The sequence below is a fragment of the Chelonia mydas genome, chromosome 8, assembly GCF_015237465.2.
Source record: "Chelonia mydas isolate rCheMyd1 chromosome 8, rCheMyd1.pri.v2, whole genome shotgun sequence".
Taxonomy (NCBI): domain Eukaryota; kingdom Metazoa; phylum Chordata; order Testudines; family Cheloniidae; genus Chelonia; species Chelonia mydas.
In genome coordinates, this window is record NC_057854.1 from 51,576,426 (window position 1) to 51,600,085 (window position 23,660).

General features: G+C 43.2%; 1 protein-coding gene across 11 annotated transcripts in view; it reads left to right on the plus strand.

Annotated features, from left to right (window-relative positions):
• The window catches only part of CEP350 (centrosomal protein 350), a 134,467-nt gene that overhangs the window by 91,516 nt on the left and 19,291 nt on the right, over positions 1-23,660 (plus strand). For all 11 annotated transcript variants that reach the window (XM_043521163.1, XM_043521164.1, XM_043521165.1 and 8 more), the window contains 8 exons: positions 3,216-3,415; positions 6,517-6,728; positions 8,040-8,184; positions 16,098-16,258; positions 16,797-16,933; positions 17,991-18,073; positions 19,132-21,230; positions 23,173-23,574. In XM_043521163.1, coding sequence (XP_043377098.1) covers positions 3,216-3,415; positions 6,517-6,728; positions 8,040-8,184; positions 16,098-16,258; positions 16,797-16,933; positions 17,991-18,073; positions 19,132-21,230; positions 23,173-23,574 — 3,439 coding nt within the window. The remainder of the gene's footprint in view (positions 1-3,215; positions 3,416-6,516; positions 6,729-8,039; positions 8,185-16,097; positions 16,259-16,796; positions 16,934-17,990; positions 18,074-19,131; positions 21,231-23,172; positions 23,575-23,660) is intronic.

Here is a 23,660-nt window from a genome sequence, read left to right on the forward strand (position 1 = left end):
GGAGATCCAGAGAAAATAATCTTAGTGGCACCCCATTGTTTGCAGTGATCTTGTAGCTGTATTGGTCTCAGAATATTAGAGACAACATAGGTGGGATAATATCTTTTATTCAATCAATTTCTGTTTGTGGAAGATATAAGCTGTCAAGCTAAACAGAGCTCTGCTTCAGGTCTGAGGGATGGAAGCAGAACGTCTCAGCTAAATACAAGTTAAACAGAAGGGATAAGTGTGTTGGAGGTCATCGCTTGAAATGAAGTGGGTTATTGGGGGTTAGACTGTTATGCATAAAGGGTTTGAAATGGGCAATTAAGGATAGCAGACAGTGCAGTGTTATAAATTGTTGTAATGAGTCATAAAAACAGTGCCCCTGTTAAGTGCATGGTGTTTGGTAGCTAGCAGAGTTATGAATGTAAGTTTCCAGGCTTGCCTTTTGGAGGTTTTATGTAGGTTTCCCTTGAGGACAAGTACTGAAAAATCACCTTTGTTGAATGATCACTGTGTGAAAAATTTTCCACCATGGATGATACGATATATTTTTGTCTTCTATCAATTTTCTATCTGAGCTCATTCGAGAGTGAGGTGATTGTCTGGTTTCACCCACTTAGTTGTTAATGGGGCATTTGATGCACTGGATAAAGTACCACACATGTGATAAACATATGTAGGACCCATGAATCTTGAACATGTGTTGTGGGGGATATTGATCATCATAGCAGTGGAGATATGTCTGGAGGTTTTGCATCTTGTTCTAGCAGGGTCTGGTGCTCCTTTGAGTTGGTGTGTACTGGTCTGTGGAGCGCATGTTTCTGATGATGAGCTGGGCGAGGCTGGTGGGTTGTTTGAAGGCCAGAAAAGGGGGTTCAGGAAGGATTTCTTTCAGGGTGTGGTCCCTATCAAATATGGGTTGTAATTGTTCGATGATACCCCATAAGGGTTTCATTGTGGGGTGGTAAGTAACAACTAGGGGTGTGCGGCCAGAGGGTTTCTCTTTCCTGTACTGAAACAGGTTCTCTGGGTGTTTTTGGATGGCCCTTTCCATGATGTGATCTACTTCTCTGGTGGCGTGTCCTTGTTTAGTGAAGGCCATTTTAAATGTGTTTAGGTGTGCATCTTGGACTTCCTCTTTGGAGCAAATTATGTGATATCTGAGTGCCTAGCTGTAAATAACAAATTATGTGGTGTGTCTGGAGTGGTTGCTGGATCTGTGGAGGTAAGTGTGGTGATCTGTGGGTTTCTTGTGTGTAGTCATTTGTAGGGTTCCATTATTTAAACTAATCATGGTGTCCAGGAAATGGATGCTGGTATGGAAGTGTTCTAGCACCTCACTGGAAGATGAGACTCTGGTTTTCACTGCTCATACATTTACTGAACTACCTTTTGACTGTTATGACAACTGGACTTGTGCTTCTGGAATCCAGTCAGCCACAAAGAACTGGGAATTCGAAACGCATCAGTCTGGCTGCTGAATGAAGCAAGACAGAGGTAGTTATCGTAATGAGGTCATTGTCACCTAATTGGTCTCCATAAAAGTTCCTGAGTCAAGGACCTACTTGACTAACTGGAATGGCTATGACATGCATAATTAAAAACAAGGAATAAAGAGTTAAACAGTCTTGGTGAAGAAACAAATGTGGACTCCATGGTGATCCAAGTATTGTCAATTACAGTTCCCTCAAGATGCCTTATCCAGGGGTTTTGTACTAGGACTTCAAAGGTATATACATAGGCCCTAAATTCAGTTATTTGCTGCCAGGTAGAGGGATCACTCGTAGGCCAGCAACATGTATTATATCATATATTTTTTCAAAGTACTGAAGAAGCTCAGACCTCCAAAGAGGTTAATATGTCCAACATGGAGTCTCAATTTAATCTTAAAATCCCTCATTTCACATCCCTTTGAACCATTAAAGTAAGTTTCTCTATACTGCTTTAGTCTTAGTGTGTTTCATGATATCAATCACATCTCCATGCCAAGTATAAGAGATTCAGAGTACTTTACATGTGAATTATAAATACATCCCCAAGGACAAAATGATACTGAGAATCGAGGAGGAATTCATCCCCTTCAAAGGTGGTCAGTGTTCCACAGAGCCCAAAATATAGTTCTACTTTCCTTCTGCCTCCATTTCTCAATGCAGGAAAGAGAAGCGGTGGCACACTCTGGATGTCCGATGGCTCCTGAAAATATATCTTCATATAATTATTCAGAAAATCTAATTTTTATTTGGGAGTTTCCATGTAGTTAACTGAAGGAAAAAGGCATGTGAAGACACCATTTCCAAGAGCAGGGATCCATACAGACAATATTAAAAGAAGAGTTACTTATCAGTATCTATAGTTCTTCAAGTGGATTGTCAGTATGGAACCATATGCCCTCTTCTTATGGTTGCTTGTGTATTTGGAAAGAACTTGAGACATTTAGGGTTGCAGTATCTTCTATACCAGTGAGGACAGTAGGGAGAATGTTGGGATCCATGAAAAAGAATGCTCACAATCCCAGTGGTCACTGTTTTCTAGAGGGTTCTGACTTAATGGTAACAGCCTTTTTGCATGCCCAGGAGTGGGGATCACTACAGACTATCTGTTCAAATTGGTTACTGGTGAGTAACCCTTCTATGTATAACTACAGTATTTAAAATCCTCAGAATTTCTGGGTGATTAGCTCCCTCCAGATTAGTGATCTGTTTATCATACTGTATCATAAAAGCTGGGCCTCAGAGTTATCCTAAGTGACCAGAAGTTAATTATGTGTGTGTTGACTTTCTGCTCAGTGGGCCTGGTGCAAGGTCAACCTTGAAACCTCTTTTGAAGGGGACAAGCATTTAAAAAATCCAAAATGGTGGGTCTCTTGGTAGATTAAGAATTTTCCATCATAGTTTTTACATTAAAAACTTGCCCGCTTCTCATAGAAAGGAAACGTGCAGAAAGATATGAATTGGAAGATATCTGTTACACTTCTGATTTTTTTTCTGTGCTGTTCTACATAATTTGTCAATGAACCGCAATAAGTCCTACACAATAGTAACAGTAAGTCATTTGCCTCTTTTTATTATATAGTTTTTTTCGTTTGTTTTTTGGAGATCTATGGAATGTCACAACATTGATATTCTCCTAGAAAACGACAAGTCTATACATCATGATGATAGAGCATCTGGCCATTGGGTCTTTTGGCTGTGGTAGACTGTTTTCCCGTTGTCTTCTGATATGTTTGTCAGGTTCCTGACTAAGCGAGAACAGAAGCTGATGCAGCGGCGACAACATGCTGAAGAACTGCTGGAGTGGAAGCGCCGTCTAGATGCAGAGGAAGCAGAGATACGTCAGATGGAGAAACAAGCCTTAGCTGCTTGGGACAAAGAGAGACTCAAAACAAAAACAGCCAAAAAGGAACTTGGGGACCAGAGGGCTGAACCCAAAGGTAAAACCGTGTCCTGCTCAAAGAGTGACCCAGTGCAAATAATGACTGGGCAAAACATAGCATATCATAAACTATTAGCCTCTGGTAGGCTCATATTTTTGTATTTTCTTCCTGTGTGGTAGTGGTTATTCCTCTCTGGACACACAATTGTGTTCTGTCCTCTGCTCTTTATTATCTTCTAACTCTTATCATTATCTTTAACCTTAGCTACCACTTTTACGCTGATAGTCAACAGTATGTCCTTAATGACTTTGTTCACCCTCATGTCTTGCATTGACCAAATAAATCTGTTTCTTTGTTTCAACTTTCCAGAGCTAAATACCTCTGATAGAATTGCTTCTCTTATACAAGACGAGCTTTCTCAAGCGCCACTCCATCTCCTCCTCAACTCAAAGCTTTTGGCTTCCAGTGGCTTTATCTTGGTGACATCTTTGACTCTGTACCCTTCTTTATATTCTACATGTTACATCTTGAAATACACCTGAGGCCGCCTCTGCAGCTTTATCCATGTGTCTCAGTGCCTCTGTTTGTCTCTGTTTTTCTAATCCAAGGGTCTCAAACTCAAATGACCACGAGGGCCACATGAGGTCTAGTACATTGGCCCGAGGGCCGCACCACTAACCACACCCCCTGCTGCCCCAGCCCCGCTCCCACTCCACCCCTTCCATGAGGCCCCCCCGCCTCGCCTTCTCCCACCCCTTCCTTGAAATCCCCACCCCAATTCTGCCCCCTCCCTGCCCCCAGGGGGTTGGAGTGCAGGAGGGGTGCAGGGTGCATCGGGAGCTCAGGGCAGGGGGTCGGGGTGCAGGAGGTGTGCAGGGTGGTCAGGGTGCAGGCTGTGGCAGGTGGCTCAGGGCAGAGGGTTGGGGTGTGAGGTGCAGTGGGGGCTCAGGGTAGGGGGTCGGGGTGCAGGAGGTGTGCGGGGTGCGGCAGGGGATTGGAGTGCAGGAGGGGTGCGGGGTGCATCGGGGGCTCAGGACGGGGTTGGGGTGCAGGAGGTGTGCAGGGTGGTCAGGGTGCAGGATGTGGCAGGTGGCTCAGGGCAGAGGGTTGGGGTGTGAGGTGCAGCGGGGGCTCAGGGCAGGGGGTCAGGGTGCAGGAGGGGTGTGGCAGGGGTTTGGGGTGCAGGAGGGGGTTGGGGTGTGGCAGGGGGGCAGGGGGTTGGGGTGCAGGAGGGGTGCAGCAGGGGGTCAGAGTGCAGCAGGGGCCTCAGGGCAGGGGGTTTGGCTGCAGGAGGGGATTGGGGGCGGGTCTGGCCCCACATGCACCGGGGGCAGGGCAGGCAGGTAGGGAGCCTGCCCTGCCCCCACACCACTCCGGGAAGTGGCTGGGACCTGGGGAGGGGGAAGGGGGCACGGTGGTCTGTGTGTTGCCCTGGCCGCTCCTCTAGGTACCTCCCCCGAAGCTCCCAAATGGGGCGGCACTGTGAAAGGGGCGGCAGTCCGTGTGCCGTCAGGGCGGCACTTGTCTTTCCCCGGCAGCGGCGGCAATTCGGCAGCAGCCCACTCTGCAGGCTGCGCCACGGCGGCAGTTCGGCAGCAGCAGCTTCTGTTTTCAGTCGTCCTGCTTGGGGTAGCAAGAACGGTAGAGCCGGCCCTGCTCTTAAATCCCCTTTCCACTTCAGTGCTGTTCTCGTCTATCTCCCTACCAGCCATCTTACTACCATTGCGATTCCTGCCATCAGAGGGAGCCTTCTTCCTCACAATTTGCATTTCGGATCAGTGAAAAGCTGTTTATCTTCCCTGCCTTTGACTTATATTTTCTCTTGCTATGTTATTAACTCTGCAACTATACATGACTAAAGTATTTTTGGGTGCAGTTTGTGTGAAAGGTTCTTCTATATGGAAAATAAACTTGCTTCGATGCAGCTCCCAAAATGAGTCTTGTTCAGCCTTCCTGTGGCAGTTTGTAATTTCAGCAAGAGGTTTCGAGAGCAGGGAGTCTAAGTGAAGAAAATACTGGTCTCTTCAAAGATTGTCCCAGAGGATCTTAATTTTCCTTTCTCCCCTCACCAAAATAAAGCACATCTTTTGAATCTCTGAGGCAGTTCAGAGTTATGGTCAGTTTCACTCGTCATTGCAAACTCCCACTTGAACTTCACACGACTATGACAGTTAAAAAAAGAATGGTGAAATATAAAGTTTTAGTGGACAAAAACCCCAATGTGTTGAATGTAAAAAGCAAATGTATTTGTAGTCCCTCCACTAATTTTATCGACCTACCAGGATGGGGGCTCAGTCATCCTGGAGAATGGAGTAAGGTGATTCCTTTCCCCAACCTCAGCCCCAATATTGAGTAATTTTCTAAGGGTTTTTTCAATAATATTGTATATCCTATAAAAGTTAGAAAACAGGAATGTTTATAACTAGGTCCTGATTTCCAGATTCTGTTATCTGCCAAGAGTTGAAGAAATCATAACATCTAAAATAGCACAAGAAGCATTTTCCTACTGCTTCCCCTGTTTTAGGTTTGTCAACAACTGTTTCAGGGGAAGCATAGAATTTTGAACTCAGGATTTGGTTTTCAACCAATCACAGCTAACCATGCAATATTGTCGAGGGGTGAGGAATTATTTCCATAGGCAGATTCCATGCTCCAGTATTGGTCTCCGGCAGTTGACTTCACTACCTCAGTGACTGCTGAGGGTTGTAATTGAATAAGGGAGCCTGTCTTTGTGGGGTATTGGAAGATGTTCATTAAGAACCACAGAGTTTGGAAAAGTTAATTTAGAATATGCTGAAATCCCTTTGTTTTAGGCATCCAGCAGCCACTACTAACATTTGGCATTTTGTTTTATTAAAATTCCTTGATTAAATATTGCCTTGGTAAAAAATTCAATACCATATAATGTGAAGTAACACTATACAATCAGAATGGTATAAACTTGAAAGCATGTCTGTCACCAACAGAAGTTGGTGCAAATATTACCTCACCCACCTTGTTTCTTTACTGTACAATCTGGCATTTAAACACAGCTTGTGACTGATTCTGTTTGATCAAATGCAGTAATCAAAACTACCTTAGATGCATGTAAATAGTGCAAGTTCTTGCTTGGCTGACTATACTGTGTGCTCTCTTTTGCCTCCACTATCTCATTTCAGAAACAGCCAGTGAAGAGGAGTCTCTAGTGCTTTCCTATACTCATCTAAACAGTGAAAGCTCTGTCCCAGAAGAACTAGGCAGTCCAGCTGGTGAACCTGTCCCATCAGAGGCTGTGGACCAAGGAAAGCCAGTAAGCCCAGATCATAGTACACTTACTGAAGAAATGATTTACTCACAGGATCTAGAGTCTGCTACCTCGCCAGCCAAGCTTGTGAGTGAACTTTATCCTTTACACTTACAAGTTCTAGTACTAGTAAAGAACCATCAGAAGAGAAGTAGAAAATAAACTTTCTAGTAGCCGTTTAAAGCTTTCTACACAGAGATTAAACTGTTTTTGTAGCTGAAATGCTATATCCGAAGGTGTCAGTAAATATTGGAGACTCATACTTTCTTTAAAATCTTTAGAAAAAAAATTGTTTGGGAATGGGGTCAATTAAGCATTTTTAACTTGTGTGCAGACTTCCTACAGATTTTGAATGTGCCAGAGGGGCTACGCAGCATAATCAGTGGAATGCTAGCCCAGCATACCAGTGTGACTTGGATGGATGATAGTTTGTCACGATTATATCAGGCACAGGAAGCTAATACTATGATTTTGATTTGAGTAATGCATTATGAAGTGTTTGGGGGTATTCCATAGCATAAGGAACCCAGCTGTGCCTCACATATAGTCTTGCAGGTTACAACATATAATGCCAGCTTGCTAGATAATTCTGGCTTTCTACTCTGTTCCAAGTATTATGTCTGCTTGCTCTCTAAGTTGCGTCATGGTAATTCTTGTTCTCTGGGCTTTATACCTGGATGAAGCTGTGAGGCTAAAGATGCTGTGTCAGCCACTGTCTGTGGAGACACTGCTCATCGAGACTTACATTGAGTTTTACAAACACTTTTTCCTCTGGGAAAGTCCATTTAGAACGTGCCGCTGAAGAGAGAGTGCAGTGTAACATCTAATGTGCCAAAGATTGTATTCTGTCTGGGTAAAATGGCTATGGCAAGCATATTGTTAATGCTGTAAACAGATATCTGGCAGAGAATCTGCCCTTAAGAGAAGTTTTGCCTGGCTGGAAGTTGAGCCCGTGTTGTGGTGGTTGATGTAGGGTAATGCCTTGCACTTCCTGATATTGAGAAGTGTCCTTTCAGTTTAGCAGGTATATTTGGCAGCAGTTTTTATGAAAGTGTGGTTGCACCAACAAATACGTTAAAAATATTCTAATCTGAAGCATACAAGTTTTCTTGTTTAGCAATAAACCAGACCATGTAAGGCAGAATTACTGAGGTCCAGGTTCAAGATAAATGTCTGCTTTTGCTACTTTAGGTAGTTTTGTTCTGATGCATAATACACTGAGACGGATAAAGCTTTTGTTAATGTATCTGGATAGGTAGCTAGCTATTTATTATTGCTAAAGATTTATGGCTAGAGAATACTTTTCTTCCTTGTAATTAACTCCTGTTGACAGTGATCTCATACTTTTAAATTGAACTTCACAAGTAGTTACTTATTTTTTCTTTCGTCTTTGAATAGTCTCCTTCCAAAAGCAGTACATCTATGTCAAAGCAGGATTCCATCAAAGGAAGCCACAGAACTGGAGGGCAGCTGCGTTTACCTGTGAAATCCCATCAAATATCCCACAGTTGGTCTGATGAGTCTTTATCCATGACACAGTCAGGTAAGATTGAAAGAATACATTGTCTTGTGTTTAAATTGATTTCTCATACTCTGTGTTTTTGCAACCCAGTAAATTAACTCATAAATCTAATTAAGTAAACTGAAAATATTTGAAATTGCGCTGAGTTCAGGATTCTGTAGGAGGGTTTTATATTAAAGTTGATCACTTCAGTGTACAGCAATGAACAAAGTTTCCTAAACTGTGATGTCATTAACTGTTCTAGAAGAAATACAGAGCCTGAAAATCTGGTCTCAGAAGTTGGAGGAAACGATCTTTCAGATCCTTTGTTTTAAACTATATTGAGTTTAAGTGTACTTAAACATGCACACCCACTGATATGAATGAGATCTTAAACATGTTGTTTTTTTCACCAGTTCACTTTTAATGAAGCCGATGTTACTGACTTGGGGAACCCCTGTTAAGAATACTTTGACTTAGTTATTTGCACCCAGGGACATTCTGCAGTTTGTGAGCGTAAGAATGCCACCTTCATTGTAGGGAAGCTTGCACTGGGGTTGTATGTCTGTGCTTTATCTGCTCTGTAGGATGTAGTTTATCATCCTCTTAGTTGCTCTACCTGGAAACCTTTACCAGAAAGGAATTGTTTTTTTTTAAAAAAGGGGGAATTTTGCTTCAATTTTCTCCTTTTCCTGACAGCAAATGACTTGCATTAAAATTAATCCTGAATTTAGAATATGTGTGTGCTTATATACAAACAGCAGAAAGTGTCGGACACCACCAATGCAAAAAGGTTAGCACCTGGCATATATATTATAGGTGGAGCTGGTAATACCAACCTATTAAGGTTGCCTGTTACTTTCCATTATAAGACTGTGTGTTTGGTTGCTTGCAGTTTTGACAAACTTTGACCGTTCAGGCTCCAATTTTCTATGCTGGATGTCTGCTTCAGACTGAATTTTCTTAGAAAATTTCAGCCAAAATGGTTTGGGTGTTTCTGAAATCAAGGCTAGAGAAAAATACATTGTTTCGCCCATGCAGAAAAATTCTGGCACGCTTTTTCGAGAAGGCGGAGTGACCTCATGCTTTGGAGCAAGGACTTGAAATTTGACAGAGGGGTTGCCTTTGTGTTAAGGATATGCCTTTTTGCCTTCCCTATGGAAATCCATCCAAATTTGGCCAAGTTACAAACCTTGGAAAAATCAGTTCACACATGCTCAATAGAGACTTCCTAGATTTTAGCAGCTAGGATCTCCAAAAGTTCTGAGGCAAGAGAACTGGGAGTGGCTGGGTAAAACGACTGCTATAAGGAGCTAGGAGGTTGGCGAGAGAGACTGAGATAGGCCAAAGAGCCCAGGGAGGAAGACTGGGATTGAAAGCTAATGGGGATGTAGAGGGAGGAAGAGAGTCAGGGTCGTGGGGACTGGGACTGATGGTAAAATGGGACTGGGAGTAAGGTGCTTGTGGGGGAAGACTTGGACAAGGAGTCTGGAGGGGGAGAACTGGGATGGAGAATCCAGAAAGGATTCTAGGACTGCCTGGGCAAGGACACTGGGACTGGGAGGAGAAGCCTCAGAGTTGAAGACTGTGACTGGATAAGTGAAGAGAATGGCACTGGGACAAGGTGCTAGGGTGGGAAAGAGATGGGACTGAGACAGGTATGAAGGGACAGAAGAATCTGTGCCCACTAGACATGCTCCCTTGCAGAGCTTGGACTGGAACCCAAGATCCCTAAGTCTCACCTTTCCTCTGCTGTCAGTAGTACCTGTGGAACCCACTGGCAAAGTTTGTTTCATCCCTCTCTAGTGCTGGTCCATATAGAGGATGACAACCTACTGATGCTATCAGTTACTCTGTTAGCTCAAAGGGAAGAGGTTTCTGTGGTGTATCTAAAGGTTCCAGCCCTGCTGATGACCTATGTGAGTGGCGGTATGAATGGAATTTGCGGTTTTTCAGTTTGCCTTTTAAAAATCTAGGAGATTACACACACAAAAGCTAAACGCAAGAACATTAAGGTTGCACAGTGAAGCAGTCAGAAGCTAGGAAAAGCCAGAATTAATGTTGCCTGTGCACTCTTAATTTGTCTTCTTCATGTGTATTCATTATGATACAGTCTTTAATTACATGATCATGTACTATTTTTTCCACATGACCCCTGCCTCCACCAGTGAACAGGATGGATGGTGCTCACGTAATGAGCAGCTATTCAATATTTTATTTTATTTTCATTGTGCATTGTGTCACCTTGAGCCTCATTTGCTGCACACTACTCAAACCCTGCTGTGAAGACAGAATTATTAATTCATTCGTGGACTTTTCTGTGGCACTCATCAGATAGTATCAGAGTACTTAACAAACATTGTAATTTTTCAACTTCCCTATGTGAGGAGGAGGTGGTATTATCCCCATTTTACAGATGGAGAAGTGAGGCACAGACAGTAAGGTCAAAGGTGTCCACTAATTTTGGGTGCCCATTTTGAGGTACCTAGGACCTGGTTTTCAGAGTACTTTTCATTACATAGCACTTTCTGTGCTCAAAGCACAGCTGTCATTGACTTCAGTTGCTGCTGTGAGCACTCAACACTTCTGCAGATCAAACTCCAGGGTCTCACATTAGGCACCCAGAAAATGAGGAACACCTAATTAGTGACCACCTGTGAGAGGTTTGGTTTAAGTGACCTGCCTGACATGAGACAGGAACTCTGTGGGAGAGGCAGAGATAGAATTCAGTTCTCTGGGCCAGCATTCAATTGCCTTTAACCATGAGATCATCCCTTCTTTTTCTGCAATCCCCTGCCTCATTCACTGCAGACCTTCCAACTTCTGCAGCAAATGCAGCAGGGGTCCTCTGCACTTCCCCACAGCAAGTCCCTCCACACAGCAGATCCATCCTCTACACTGAATGAGGTGGGGGTCACATGGAAAAATAGCATGTAATCATGTAAGTTAAACGTATCATAAAGAATAAGCAAAAAGGGGCCAAATTGAGGTTGCATAGGCAACCTTAATTCTGGCATTTCCTAGCTTTTCAGTGCTTGCCTTTGCAACCTTAATAATGTTCTTATAACAGCTTTTGTGTGCACTAGAAAATAACAGGACTTGTCAGGACAAGTGATTTCCATTTTGATATAAAAATGAATACATAAAATAAACACATTCACACTGATTAATTTTTAATAGCGTGCCACCTTCAGGGCACTGTAACATAATTAAAACATGCAATAACTTGATAAAATTATCTTAAAGTTGAAACAGAGAAAACCAAATAAACATATCAGTACGAATAAATGAAAAATAATGAATATGGGGTGCCAACAGTGATCATGATGAGCTCTTTTGAAATAAATAGACTTTCAAGTATTTGGTATTTTAAAATACGATGGAGAGACTAAGACTGATGTCAACTGGAGGAGGGATTTGGGGATGTATCACTGCATTCTAGTGTGGGTCTGCATTGTTACCCTTTTTCCCGCACCATATGTAAAATGATTTTGGTTCATTAAAAGGACATTGTCGAGTTAAAAATAGATATTGCAGTTTTATTTGCAGGTTTAACTGATGTCTGAGATAAGTAAAGAATTTTTAAAAATTAATTTACTTCTCACCATTTATGCTGTTTGTTTCCACTTCTGCATTTTTTTGTCAGCTTGAACCATGAAAATAGAATAGTCAATTTCGCGTTTGTTTATAATCAGTTTCTGGTTCATATGTGCTATCAATGCTTGAAAACACTTTAGAGGAAAGCTATTCTTTTAAAAAAAAATTCATTAACATTTTTCAAATGTCGTGGCAAGAGATTCCTTTGTTAGGCTTTGTAGAAACTTGCTTTATACAAAAACTGAATTTGGGCCGTAATTAACATGATGTTACTGTCACTTAAGTAGGAGGAATTAATTATAATCAAGACACTTGCTGGAAAATAAGTACACTACCTCGGATTATGAGGAGAGAACACATTCTTCCTGTCAAACACGTATATCTATTTTGTGCACTACTTGTTTAAAAACACTTTCATAAATATTTAACTATAAAACTTTACTGAAAAAGGAATGCATCCGGCTGCTGATCACATTTACTAGCTGCTGACAGTGAAATACCTTACTGCTAGTTACTTTTGCTGTCTTTTGGTGAAATGAGGCATTGGTTATCGAACTGAAGTGCAAATTGCTATTGGGCCATGAAGAACTAGCTGGTCACATGGTGCTGCTGACTTTTCTTCTTTATTTCAGCTGGTTTTGTAGTCATCTATGCTCTTCATTGCAGCAAATGGTCTGGGTGCCTGTAAAACTGCCTAGAACAGGGGCGGGCAAACTTTTTGGCCTGAGGGCCTCATCATGTTTCTGAAATTGTATGGAGGGCCAGTTAGGGGAGGCTGTGCCTCCCCAAAAAGCCAGGCATGGCCCGGCCCCCGCCCCCTATCTGACCCCCCTCCCTGATGGCCTTCCTGGGACTCCTGCCCCATCCAACCCCCCTGTCCTCTGACTGCCCCCGGACCTCCCACCCCTAACTACTCGCTGACGCCCCATCCAACTCCCCCATCTCCTTTGTGACTGCACCCGCCCCCGGACCCCTGCCCTGTCTAACCACCCCTCCTCCTTGACCGCCCCTGGACCCCCTGCCCGTGACTGCCCCCCGCCACCCCATCCAACCCCCCCCTCCTTCCTGACATCTCCCCGGGACCCCTGCCACATCCAACCACCCCTTCTCCCTGTCTGCCCCCAGAACCCCTGCCCCTGACTGCTCCCCACTGCCCCATCCAACCCCCCCGTCCTTCCTTACTGCCCCCCCGGGACCCCTGCCCCCATTCAATCACCCTGTTCCCAGCCCTCTGACTGCCCCGACCCCTATCCACACCCCCGCCTCCTGACCACCACCCCCGAACTCCCCTGCCCTCTATCCAAGCCCCCAGCTCCCTGCCTCCTTACCGTGCTGCCTGGAGCACCAGTGGCTGGTGGCGCGGCTGCACCGGGTCAGGCAGGGCTCTGCAGCTGCGCTGGCCCAGGAGCTTGCCCCTCCCTGGCCGCCCAGAGCATTGTGCCGGCGGCACAGCGCACTGAGACTGCGGGGGAAGGGGAACAACATGGGAGGGGCCAGGGGCTAGCCTCCTGGGCCAGGAGCTCACGGGCCGGGCTGGACAGTCCCGCGGGCCGTAGTTTGCCCACCTCTGGGCTAGAAGCTACCTCTACTAGGGGCTGCTGCTACATAGAAGGAGGAGAGGACACAGGAGCGCCCCTGAGACTGAAGTTTTCAGCCACCAGGGAGAACTGCCAAGGGGACTGTAAATTAGACTGAAAACTATTAATAATATTTATTATTTCTATTTTGATAGTGCCAGTCATGGACTAGGACCCCGTTGTGCTAGGTGCTATACAGACACAGAACAAAGACTCCTGCTCCAAAGAGCTTACGGCCTAAGGGCTTGTCTACACTTACAGTGCTGCTGTGGTGCAACTGCACAGTGGAGCTGCACTGCTGTGGCACTTAGAGAAGATGCTACCTATGCCGATGGGAGAGTTTCTCCCGTTGATATAGTGCTGTCTACACCAGGAGTTAGGTCGGTATAACTACATCACTCTGGGGTGTGGAAAATTCACACATAGTTATACTGGCATAAGTAGATAGGGTAGACCAAGCCTAAGTATAAAACAAGAGACAACCGGTAGATACAGACAGATGGGAATGCGCAAGGAAGCATTGAGACAATAAGACCCTGCCTTTCTATGAGTTTACACAGTCTTGTTTGGGCCTTGGTTGTTACAGAAATACAAAAACAGTTATGTTAGTGGAGACGACTCTGCTGTTGAGAAGGGAATCAAGCAGCTGGGCATGACTTTCAGTAGAATAGAGGGAGAGGACCACCAGGAGGACTGGAAGACCAGACAGTAGGGAATCCTAGGGGAGGGGAAGAGGAACAGAACAAATGGTAATGAAATTGCAAAAGGAAACCATGTGATTTCCTTTTTAAAGAAAAATGAAAATATTTGTTCAAGTGAGAAGTGGCTACATTCGCTACAGGGATATATTGTTGTTATGAATGACGTAATAGGTAGTCTGCAAAATTGAGACTAGGAGCTTAAGTGGTCCATGCAGTTGTGAATGGAATGTCGGGTGACCCATGAGATAATCTCTCTAAAGATGTGGTTCTCTGTTTGCTTAAGTGTGAGAACCCCAGAAATAAGTTGTCAAACAGGAGGGTTTGACGGTTAATTACTTCCATGATCAAACTGCTTCTTTTTCTAACTGAACTTAACTAGTCATCCTCCAGTCCTAGTGAATTTGTTTAGTCCAGGAGATTTAAAAGCTGGTGGTCTTACTGTACTCCATCTATAGCTTGCAAGAGACCTAGCTTGCTTCTGGACCATACTATTACAAATGAAGTACTCTCCATTAAAATAATACATCATGTAGCATAAGGGTGTTTAAGGTGAATTTAAAAGCTTTTAAACACAAATTTTAAAAATATATACATTCTTAAACCATTAAAAAGAAGTGTCACACTGAAAAACATAAGATTAAAATACTGTTTCCTCTGCAGCAGTTGACATCACAAGCAGTTAATGACAAATCCTTAAGTCTTTATCCAGACAAGTGATCATTGAATTGAATGAATGAGAACCGAGTAAAAGTTACTGGATGCTTGTGCTGTGTGTGTGTCTGTGATGTCCTTAACAAAACACAGAAGCCTGAACTTACACACTGGTAAGTAGGGAGAGGCGGCAATGACTTTCAGATACTTATTATATCTAAAATATATATTTGAAACACTCTTATCTATAAATTAACCATTTGCATTCTAGACACACAGCATAGTTCTGAATATTGAGCTAATTTTCAATCCTGATATTCTTCTGTAGATCAGATTCAGTCTATTCTATGCCACCTTCATAGCATAAGGGTATGTCTACACTTGGAGCTGGGAGTGTGATTCCCATCTTCAGGAGACAAACTCACACAGGCTTTCATCGAGCTAGCACGCTAAAACTAGAATGTATCTGCAGCAGCATGAGCTGCAGGACAGGCTAGTCATTCTGAATATGTTCCCCTGAAAAACCCTAGGCACATCCTTGGGACAGCTAGCCTGTCCTGGCTTCTGTTTGTAGCATGCTAGCTCAATGAAAGCTAGTGTGAGTTTGTCTCCTGAAGATGGGAATCACACCTTCAGCCCCAAGTGCAGACATGCCCTTAGTTTGTCATTGAGTAGGCTAATATGCTTTAGTTAAATGGAGAAAATACCTATGTATTGTTTTTGTTTATTTAACAGTGACTGCACTTTCAACATCTCAGTTCTGTGTGGTCTAGACTATAGGTTAGACTATGGGACAGGGAATTAAGAGGCCTAAAATCTACTTCCTGTTCTGCCACTGACCCAGTGCAATTCACTTAACTGCCCTGTACCTCAGTTTTTCTATCTGCAAAATAGGTATAAGAATACCCATCTTTGTAAAGCGGTTTGGGATTCTCAGATTACATGTGCTATATGAGGGCAGAAAGGTGTTCATGCACTTTACACTTTTTACCTTTTGTTTAATTGTGTGCCTTTTGTATCATAGAATTTCTGCTGTGTTTGAAAGTTATCTATCTTGGTTATTCAGCAGTGTCTCTAATGCCTTCTTTCAGTGTAGGAATCACAAAGTTAAGTGACTTTGGCTTTCTAAGGATGTACAAGATAACTAGGAACATAACCATTTTATACATCATGTCTTTGACAAACTCAGTAAGGTCAGATGTAGCGTTTTTCTTCCTTACCATATGTGATGTGATATTGTTAAAATAAGAGATGCTGACTTGGGAAGTCTTTATTTAGATGATATGAACATGTTAAAAATAAATTATTTTACTAATATTTTATGTGATGTAATTTAAATTCATTAACTGAAGATTCTGTACTTGTAATAATTCAAATACTTGTAATGTGTGAGGTTATTTGAGGATTAAAACCAAACTACCTTTTTCAGAAACTACATCTGACCAGAGTGACATTGAAGGCCGGATCAGGGCCTTAAAGGATGAGCTACGGAAGAGGAAGTCTGTTGTTTATCAGCTGAAAAAGGAACAAAAGAAGAGGCAGAAGGAGAGGCTGAAAGCCCAGGAGGCCAGTTTGATCAAACAGCTAGAGGTTAGGAACAGTTAGAAGAAGGGCTAAGTAACAAGTCAAACTGCTAGCATAGTATAAATTGGTATATTACAGTCAGTTGTTGAAGAAATCCTTTCTCTTGTGCTTATTGATGCACCTTTTTATGACAGCAGCACCACCATTCTGGTACTGGTTTAAATATTTCCAATAATTCTACAGTAGCCCATGTGGTACTGATATGATGGACAATCCTCTTCAGGATAAAAGACTTATCCACCAGTAGCATGATGTCGGGGGAGGGGGGAGTTTGTTTTTGTTTTTGTTTTGTTTTGTTTTGAAGTAGTATATTGACTCAGACTTGACAGACACTTGGAGTCTATAACAATAAAATATTAAAACTCCAGCCACTCGCAACTGAAGAGCTGTTTGTCCAATACACACATGAAAACTTCTTGCTTTGAGAGCAGTCTTCTAAAAGGAAAGGATGTGCTTTATTCATTTGATAACTTCTGTTTGCTGATTGATTCTTCCAAGAAGTTGTGATTTGGAAAATTAACAATCTGAACTTTTTCACACTCAGTCTTATGATGAGTTCATAAAGAAGACTGAAGCAGAGCTGAGCCAAGACCTGGAGGCATCACCCACAGCTAAGCCTCAAATTAAAACTCCATCCTCATCTACTGAAAAACCTAAAATCAAGCCACCCCCACTCCATAGGTAACTTGGAACTCTCTTTGTAATTTAACATTACCTTGTTAGCATTTTTCTAGGTTAACTGTACAAATGCCTTTTCCAGAATATGCTACGGTTATAATATAAAGTAGTTGTGTGAAGATATTTCTGAATGAGCATGGAAGAAAAGTACAATCTGTGCAAGCTTCTCTGTTCCTCAAGTATTATGTACTTGGAGAACTTTAATCTATCTGAAACTAAACAAAAACATGTATTAGAATGTAGGGGGTATGTGTGTGTGTGAGATCACTCAGTAGCATTTTGCGGGGAGGGAGGAAGTTGATATCTCAGAAAGTGCAGCAACCATTGGTATAGGGGAAAATCACAGGGAGGAAACCTGAAGACCACAGCTCCCTAGGCCACTGGAGAATGGCAGTGTGTTGATGCCTTATGCTAGCCCAGTCAGCAGACACATCATCATACAGACAAGCATTGTATAAAGTTCCCATGCACAGTGTCAGTGTATTCTATTCTTGTCCTACCTCATCCCGGTGTCCTAATCTAGGGTTTTTCTGAGCAACAGCAGCTCCTGCCTGTATGGAATTGTGACAAATATTATGGATGGCTTTCTAACCTGGACAGTTCTCTTCCTGGCCCCCTGTGCAGGCATCTCCCCGTCCCCCCTGTAGAAGCCATTCATACTTATAACTTAAACCTAGTTTACAACCCAGGGTTTCAGAGGTAAACAGTGCATTAGCCCACTACAACTCTTGGTGTATCTCCTTGTGGTTCTGTTTCCCACCCCAAGAGATGGTACAAAAAATCCCATTGGCCTCTCAGTAGTAGGTTTACATGCTCTCAACTGCAGAGGGTAATATTTCTTTAAGCTAATCTTTATTAGAAAGAAACCCTCCCCAGAATGTATCGATCCCACGCGTACATACACACCTTTATAATTACTTTCTATATTCATCTCACCTTTAATGTACTCTTGCATTGAGGTACATGATTCTGTAATTATTGCTGTTTGCATTTACACTATGACTAGTGATTCCAGCATCTGGAACATTGGTGGTTCACTTTATTGACTTTTCAACCCTAGGCCGGAGACAACCAAGAATTGGAAATCACTGACTGAGTCGGAGCGGTCCAGAGTATCTTTGGAATCCATTGCAGAGCATGTTGGTATGTATTTGGAAAATAAATGCTGCAGATGGAGGCATCCTTTCATAAATCTTGAAGAATTCTATTACTTTACCATGTTTTGAAAAATATCCATTCTTTCATAACCTCTCACTGTTTGCTTCAAGGTGAGAAGGGATTTAGAGAGAGAGTGGTTAAGTCAAAATTGAATGCATAGTACACACTTTTTCTTTATAGTTGTATTTTTTTTCACATTTATATTTGTTTTGATTCTAACATTAATCTTCTGAAGAACACATTTCACTATTCCTCCCCTTAGCTGTAAAGCATCTGAGGTCTCTTCTTTTAAGAGACTTTAATAATAAACAGCCAAAACATAGTGGAAAGAAAATGGTAAATTTTAGAAGAATATTTTAACTAAGAGGAAATGATAGCATCTTGGCTTTTTCTTCTTGCTGTATCACTTCAACGTAGGAGACAGCAAAAGCAAACAATGTGCTGAACCACAGATATTTGGTTCTATCCTTGCTGAGACTTATGTGAAACATCAAAAGTATGACAACTGTTTTTCTTTTTGCCTTTTGTGTTTCCCAGCACCATATAATTTGAGAACACTTCCCTTGAAGAAGCCAAAAACAATGAAAGATTTCCTTTTTATGTTCAGATATTTTTCAGTGGTTTACTATTAATCTTTATCTCTCCACATACATTTATAACCTTGTTTACCTTTGTGACCTCCAGACAAATACCTGAGCTTTTACCTCCTATAACAAAGTCCCATTCCACAATAATAACTTTTCACAGAACAGCAGCAGAGGTAGGAGGTTAGAAAGAAAACTATGGAGACATAATACATACGGAATACGGAGGATGCTGTTGTTATTTACAGGACAGTCCAGGAGCCTGTGAAACTTTCCCAGCTCCCTGCTAATATCCTTTAGTCTCAAATCTTTTGACTGAACAGCTGTTTAACTTTGGCTGCAGTTTCCCAACAAAATAAGAGGCATTCCTGATCACACCTTGCTCTGATAGGATTAAAAGATAGCAAAAGATTATTCTGGATGATTTAGCATTGTGATGATTAATTTTTTTCATTTAAGATGCTGTATCATCAAGTTCTGAGAGGTCTGTGTCTGTACACATCAAGAGACTCATTGACTCAGAGGTTCATACAGAAGAACCTTCCCGAACCCCATCCCCGGTCCTCAAGTCCCCAAGGAGATCTAGAGCTGAATCTGGTGATTCCTTGGACAGCGTGCCCTCATTAGCTCTTCTCAAAGATCTAAGAGATAGTGGCAGAGTATCCCATGTGTTACTGAGCAAGTCAGAAGATGTATCCAGTGATGATATTGTGTCCAATCACAAATCTGATATACAAGAGGAGATGGAGTACATAAAATCAGAAGAATCCGAGGTTGAAGATGTTAATAATAAACATTCAGAGAGTTCTGGTGCCTTGTTGACGCTAGATATACACCAGGAAAGCTTGCCAGAAGTCCTTCCAAAGAGAGATCTCCACTCTGACACTGAACAGTGTCAGAAGGAACTATTTAGCATGACTGCTGAAAATATTCAGAGTAGAGCAGAGATCTCAAAACAGAGAGAGGCAGTCAAAGATGATGCAGGGAGTGATCAAAGTGACAGATCAGAAAAGTCCTCTCTCAGCTTGAGCAAGTGGGCACTGGAAAAAGACTTCTCTCTTCCAGAACAAGTTTTTACTCAAAAAGAGCCATCATACTCTGAAGATTTTGTGGGGTCCCCCCCCAGAAAAGAGACATCAGTTGAAGAAACTCCTTCCGCTAAATGTTACAAAGACGATTTTGAGAAGCCTACATTGTTGCACAGAAAAGATTCTCAGTCACTTAGAGAGAAATCACAGCATTCAAAACCTCCTAGAAGCAGATCCACCAGCCTTGGCAGTGAAGATGAAATCAGTGAATATCTCAGTGACAAGTCTCTCTCTGTCTCTGGCAGTGTGCATTCGGAGAGATTGTTAGAACTCAAGTCACCAACAGAGCTCATAAAAAATAAAGAACGCAGTGATGTGGAGAAAGAACAAGCCCCCATCGAATCACCACTTTGGGCCTCAATTTCTATCACAGAGGAAGCAAACACACTGGTAAATTTCAATATTGGTGACCGGATACTTGTGAGTAACATCCAGCCTGGAACATTGCGATTCAAAGGTCTGACCAGTTTTGCCAAAGGGTTTTGGGCTGGTGTGGAGCTGGATAAACCTGAAGGAAACAACAATGGGACTTATGATGGTATTAAATATTTTGATTGTAAGGAAAAGCATGGTATTTTTGCTCCTCCTGAAAAGATCTCTCACATTTCAGAAAGTTTTGATACCTATATAGACATGAATGAAGATGAAGACTCATTCTTTGATGACAGATTGGGTCAGCACTACAAATCCGAGCAGAAAGACAAAGAAAGTTCCAAATCTGGCAAAGATGAAGAAAGCAAGGGAAGAGATGCAACTGAGAAATCATCCCAAGATAAAGCTCCACCAGGCATGACTGCTTTAGAAGCCTCTATTGGGCAAAAAGTCGATGATTACTCCAGTTCTGAAGTAAACCACATAAAGGAGGTTTTCACAGCTGTTAGACAGCTTGCCAAAGAGCAGTCTGTGGTGGACTGCCTGAAAGATGCTGTAAAAGATGAGACTGTCCATGCACTGTCTGTTTCTACTATAGAAAATGTTACCACCGTTCTATTGGAAGGTACCTTAGATGGTATCTTGTCTGAAAAGCTGGAGGGGCAGCAGTCCTCAAGGGAGGAATGTACAGAAAAGTCAGATAATTTCTCCTCTGAAGTTTTGGAAAAGCCTGGAACTCCACTTCTGGACCTATTGACCAAGGAAAAGAATCAATTAGAGGCCCAACTTAGACTGCCTCTTAGAGAGGAAGAGAAGTCAAAAGACCAGCTAGAAAAGGTCTGCTTATTGACAGACAGTCTACTTAAGGATTTTGTTAAGGACACTGTCAATCAGCTACAGCAAATCAAGAAGGTCAGGAATGAGAAGATTCATCTTAGCAATCAGGAGCTCTGTGATGTCCAAGAGGAATTATCATCCAGAACCCCAGCCCAGCATGTGGAGGAACAGGTAGCAAAGGGCCTGCAGAACTTTTTTTTAAGTCCTGAATTGGAAGATGAAAGAGAAGAAGTTTCCTCTCCGGATATGTGTCCCAGACCAGTGAGTATATAGCTTGCATTGATTTCAGAAGCTAATATATTAATTGTTTATTTGATAATTATTGAATCTGAAGATTTTGTTTTCTACCAATTTTGTTCCTCCCAAGTGTTGTCAGGTGGTCTCCAATATGTGTCTCACTTTATGGTACATTCTGAAACATTTTGGGGATTTACAAAGACGTATGAAACACCTACTCATATCACATGAAAAACTAAAAAATATTCTACTTAGAGAGCATTCTGCTTACATATATCATATTTCCTGCATTAGCCTACCCTCTTTTTCATAATCCTAATTGAATTTGCATGAACGCTGACTCTTGTATTTGTAGAGTAAGTTTGTTTCTGCTTATTCTCCATATGAAATAAGCATCCTCTGACCTTACAATTAGTTGCTATAGAGATCCTTAAGATATCAAGCTGCTAAAGGTGCTGGGTTAACAGTTCTCTGATAGGTGAAGTTATATATCCACTGGACAAATATGTCATGAAAAGTGAAAGTTCAAGCTTCCCCAGAACCACCTCTAAGGGTAAGAAGATAAGATATGGCCTCTTTGCTGAGGCTCCTAACAAAGTTGACAACTGTGGTTATATTCTCGATATGTTACTATCACAAAAAGCACCAGCTCGCTTTCACATGGGCCACCAAACAGCCATCAGCTTGTAATGGCTTTTTGTCTACTGATTTAAGCTAGATCAGAGGTGGGCAAACTATGGCCTGTGGGCCACATCCAGCCCGTGGGACTGTCCTGCCCGGCCCCTGACCTCCCGGCCGTGGAGGCTAGCCCCCGGCCCCTCCCCTGCTGTCCCCCCTTCCCCGCAGCCTCAGCTCACTGCACCGCTGGCGCAGTGCTCTGGGAGGCGGGGCTGTGAGCTCTTGCCGGGTAGTGCAGCTGCAGAGCCACAGCCTGACCTGGTGCTCTGTGCTGCACGGTGGCGTGGCTGGCTCCAGCCGGGCGGCACAGCTGTAGCGCCACCAGCCACCGGTGCTCCAGACAGCACGGTAAGGGCGTTGGATAGAGGGCAGGGGAGTTCGGGGTGGTGGTCAGGGGGCGGGGCTGTGGATAGAGGTCAGGGTGGTCAGAGGGCTTAAGTTCCGGGGGGGAGGCGGTCAGTAAGAAGAGGGGGGGTTGGATGGGGCAGCAGGGAGCAGTCAAGGGCAGGGGTTCCAGGGGTGGTCAGGGAGAAGGAGTGGTTGGATGGGGCAGGGGTCCTGGGGTGGGGGCAGTCAGGAATGAGAGGAGGGTTGGATGGGGCGGTGTGGGGCAGTCAGGGGTGGGGGGTCCAGGGGCGGTCAGTGGACAGAGAGGGGTGGATGGGGCAGGGGTTCCAAGGGGGCCATCAGAAGACAGGGAACGGTGGGGGGTTGGATGGGGCAGGAGTCCCGGGGGGACCGTCAGGGGGCGAGAAGCAGGGGGTGTCAGATAGGGGGCGGGGGCTGCGCTACCCCTGGCTGTTTGGGGAGGCACAGCCTCCCCTAACCGGCCCTCCATACAATTTCAGAAACCCGATGGGGTCCTCAGGCCAAAAAGTTTGCCCGCCCCTGAGCTAGATTTTTACTGGTCGTAAGTGAAGTGAAAAGTTACATATTCCATTTCCAAACTGTTGAGCCACCCAGCCCCTCCCAAACAAATTAGTTTCAGGGCAGAATGAGCAACAGGAACAGATGATCTATTTTTAAAAATGTTTCTCTCTGTTGTAAACTCCCTAGTAACTTTTCAAAAACATTGGGGAAGATATGGTGAAAGTGCAGGTATATGAGTAGAATCAAAGGTTTCCACTGGTTTGGGTTTTTTGGGATAATTATTCAAAAATGCTTTATATACACAGACAATCATATCAGAAGTACATTTCAAAATCTAATTATAAGAAGTGTTTGATAGGAAATAGAGTACCTTACTGCTCTGTATAGTAATTCTGTAATTCTGTTTCTTATTCCACAGGAGAGTCCAGTGTTTGGTGCCAGTGGACAGGAAGAGCTTGCAAAGAGGCTGGCAGAACTGGAGCTCAGCCGGGAATTCCTGAGTGTGTTAGGAGATGATCAAGACTGGTTTGATGAGGACTTTGGCTTGAGCTCCCAAAAGGTCCCACAGAAGCAAACTGAAGAAACAGCGGTGTTGCCCAAGATAGAGCCACAAAAAGTGCCATCTAAGCCATGTGAGGAGCCTTTGGCTGTTCCACATACTGCAGTGGAAGTAGAAGGCATGGTGCATGCAGCAGCTGAGGAGCTGTGGAAGTTGAAAGAGCTGGGTCATGATCTTCAGAATATCAGCCTTCCCATAGACCTTGGTAATACCACCAAAGAGCAGGACATGGAAACTATAAGCAAACAGGTCTATAAACAGGTACAACCCTGGGGAACATTGATCTCATCCCCTGGATACTTGCTCTCAGAAGCTGAAGTTTTAATTTTGACCTTTTTCTTTTTGTC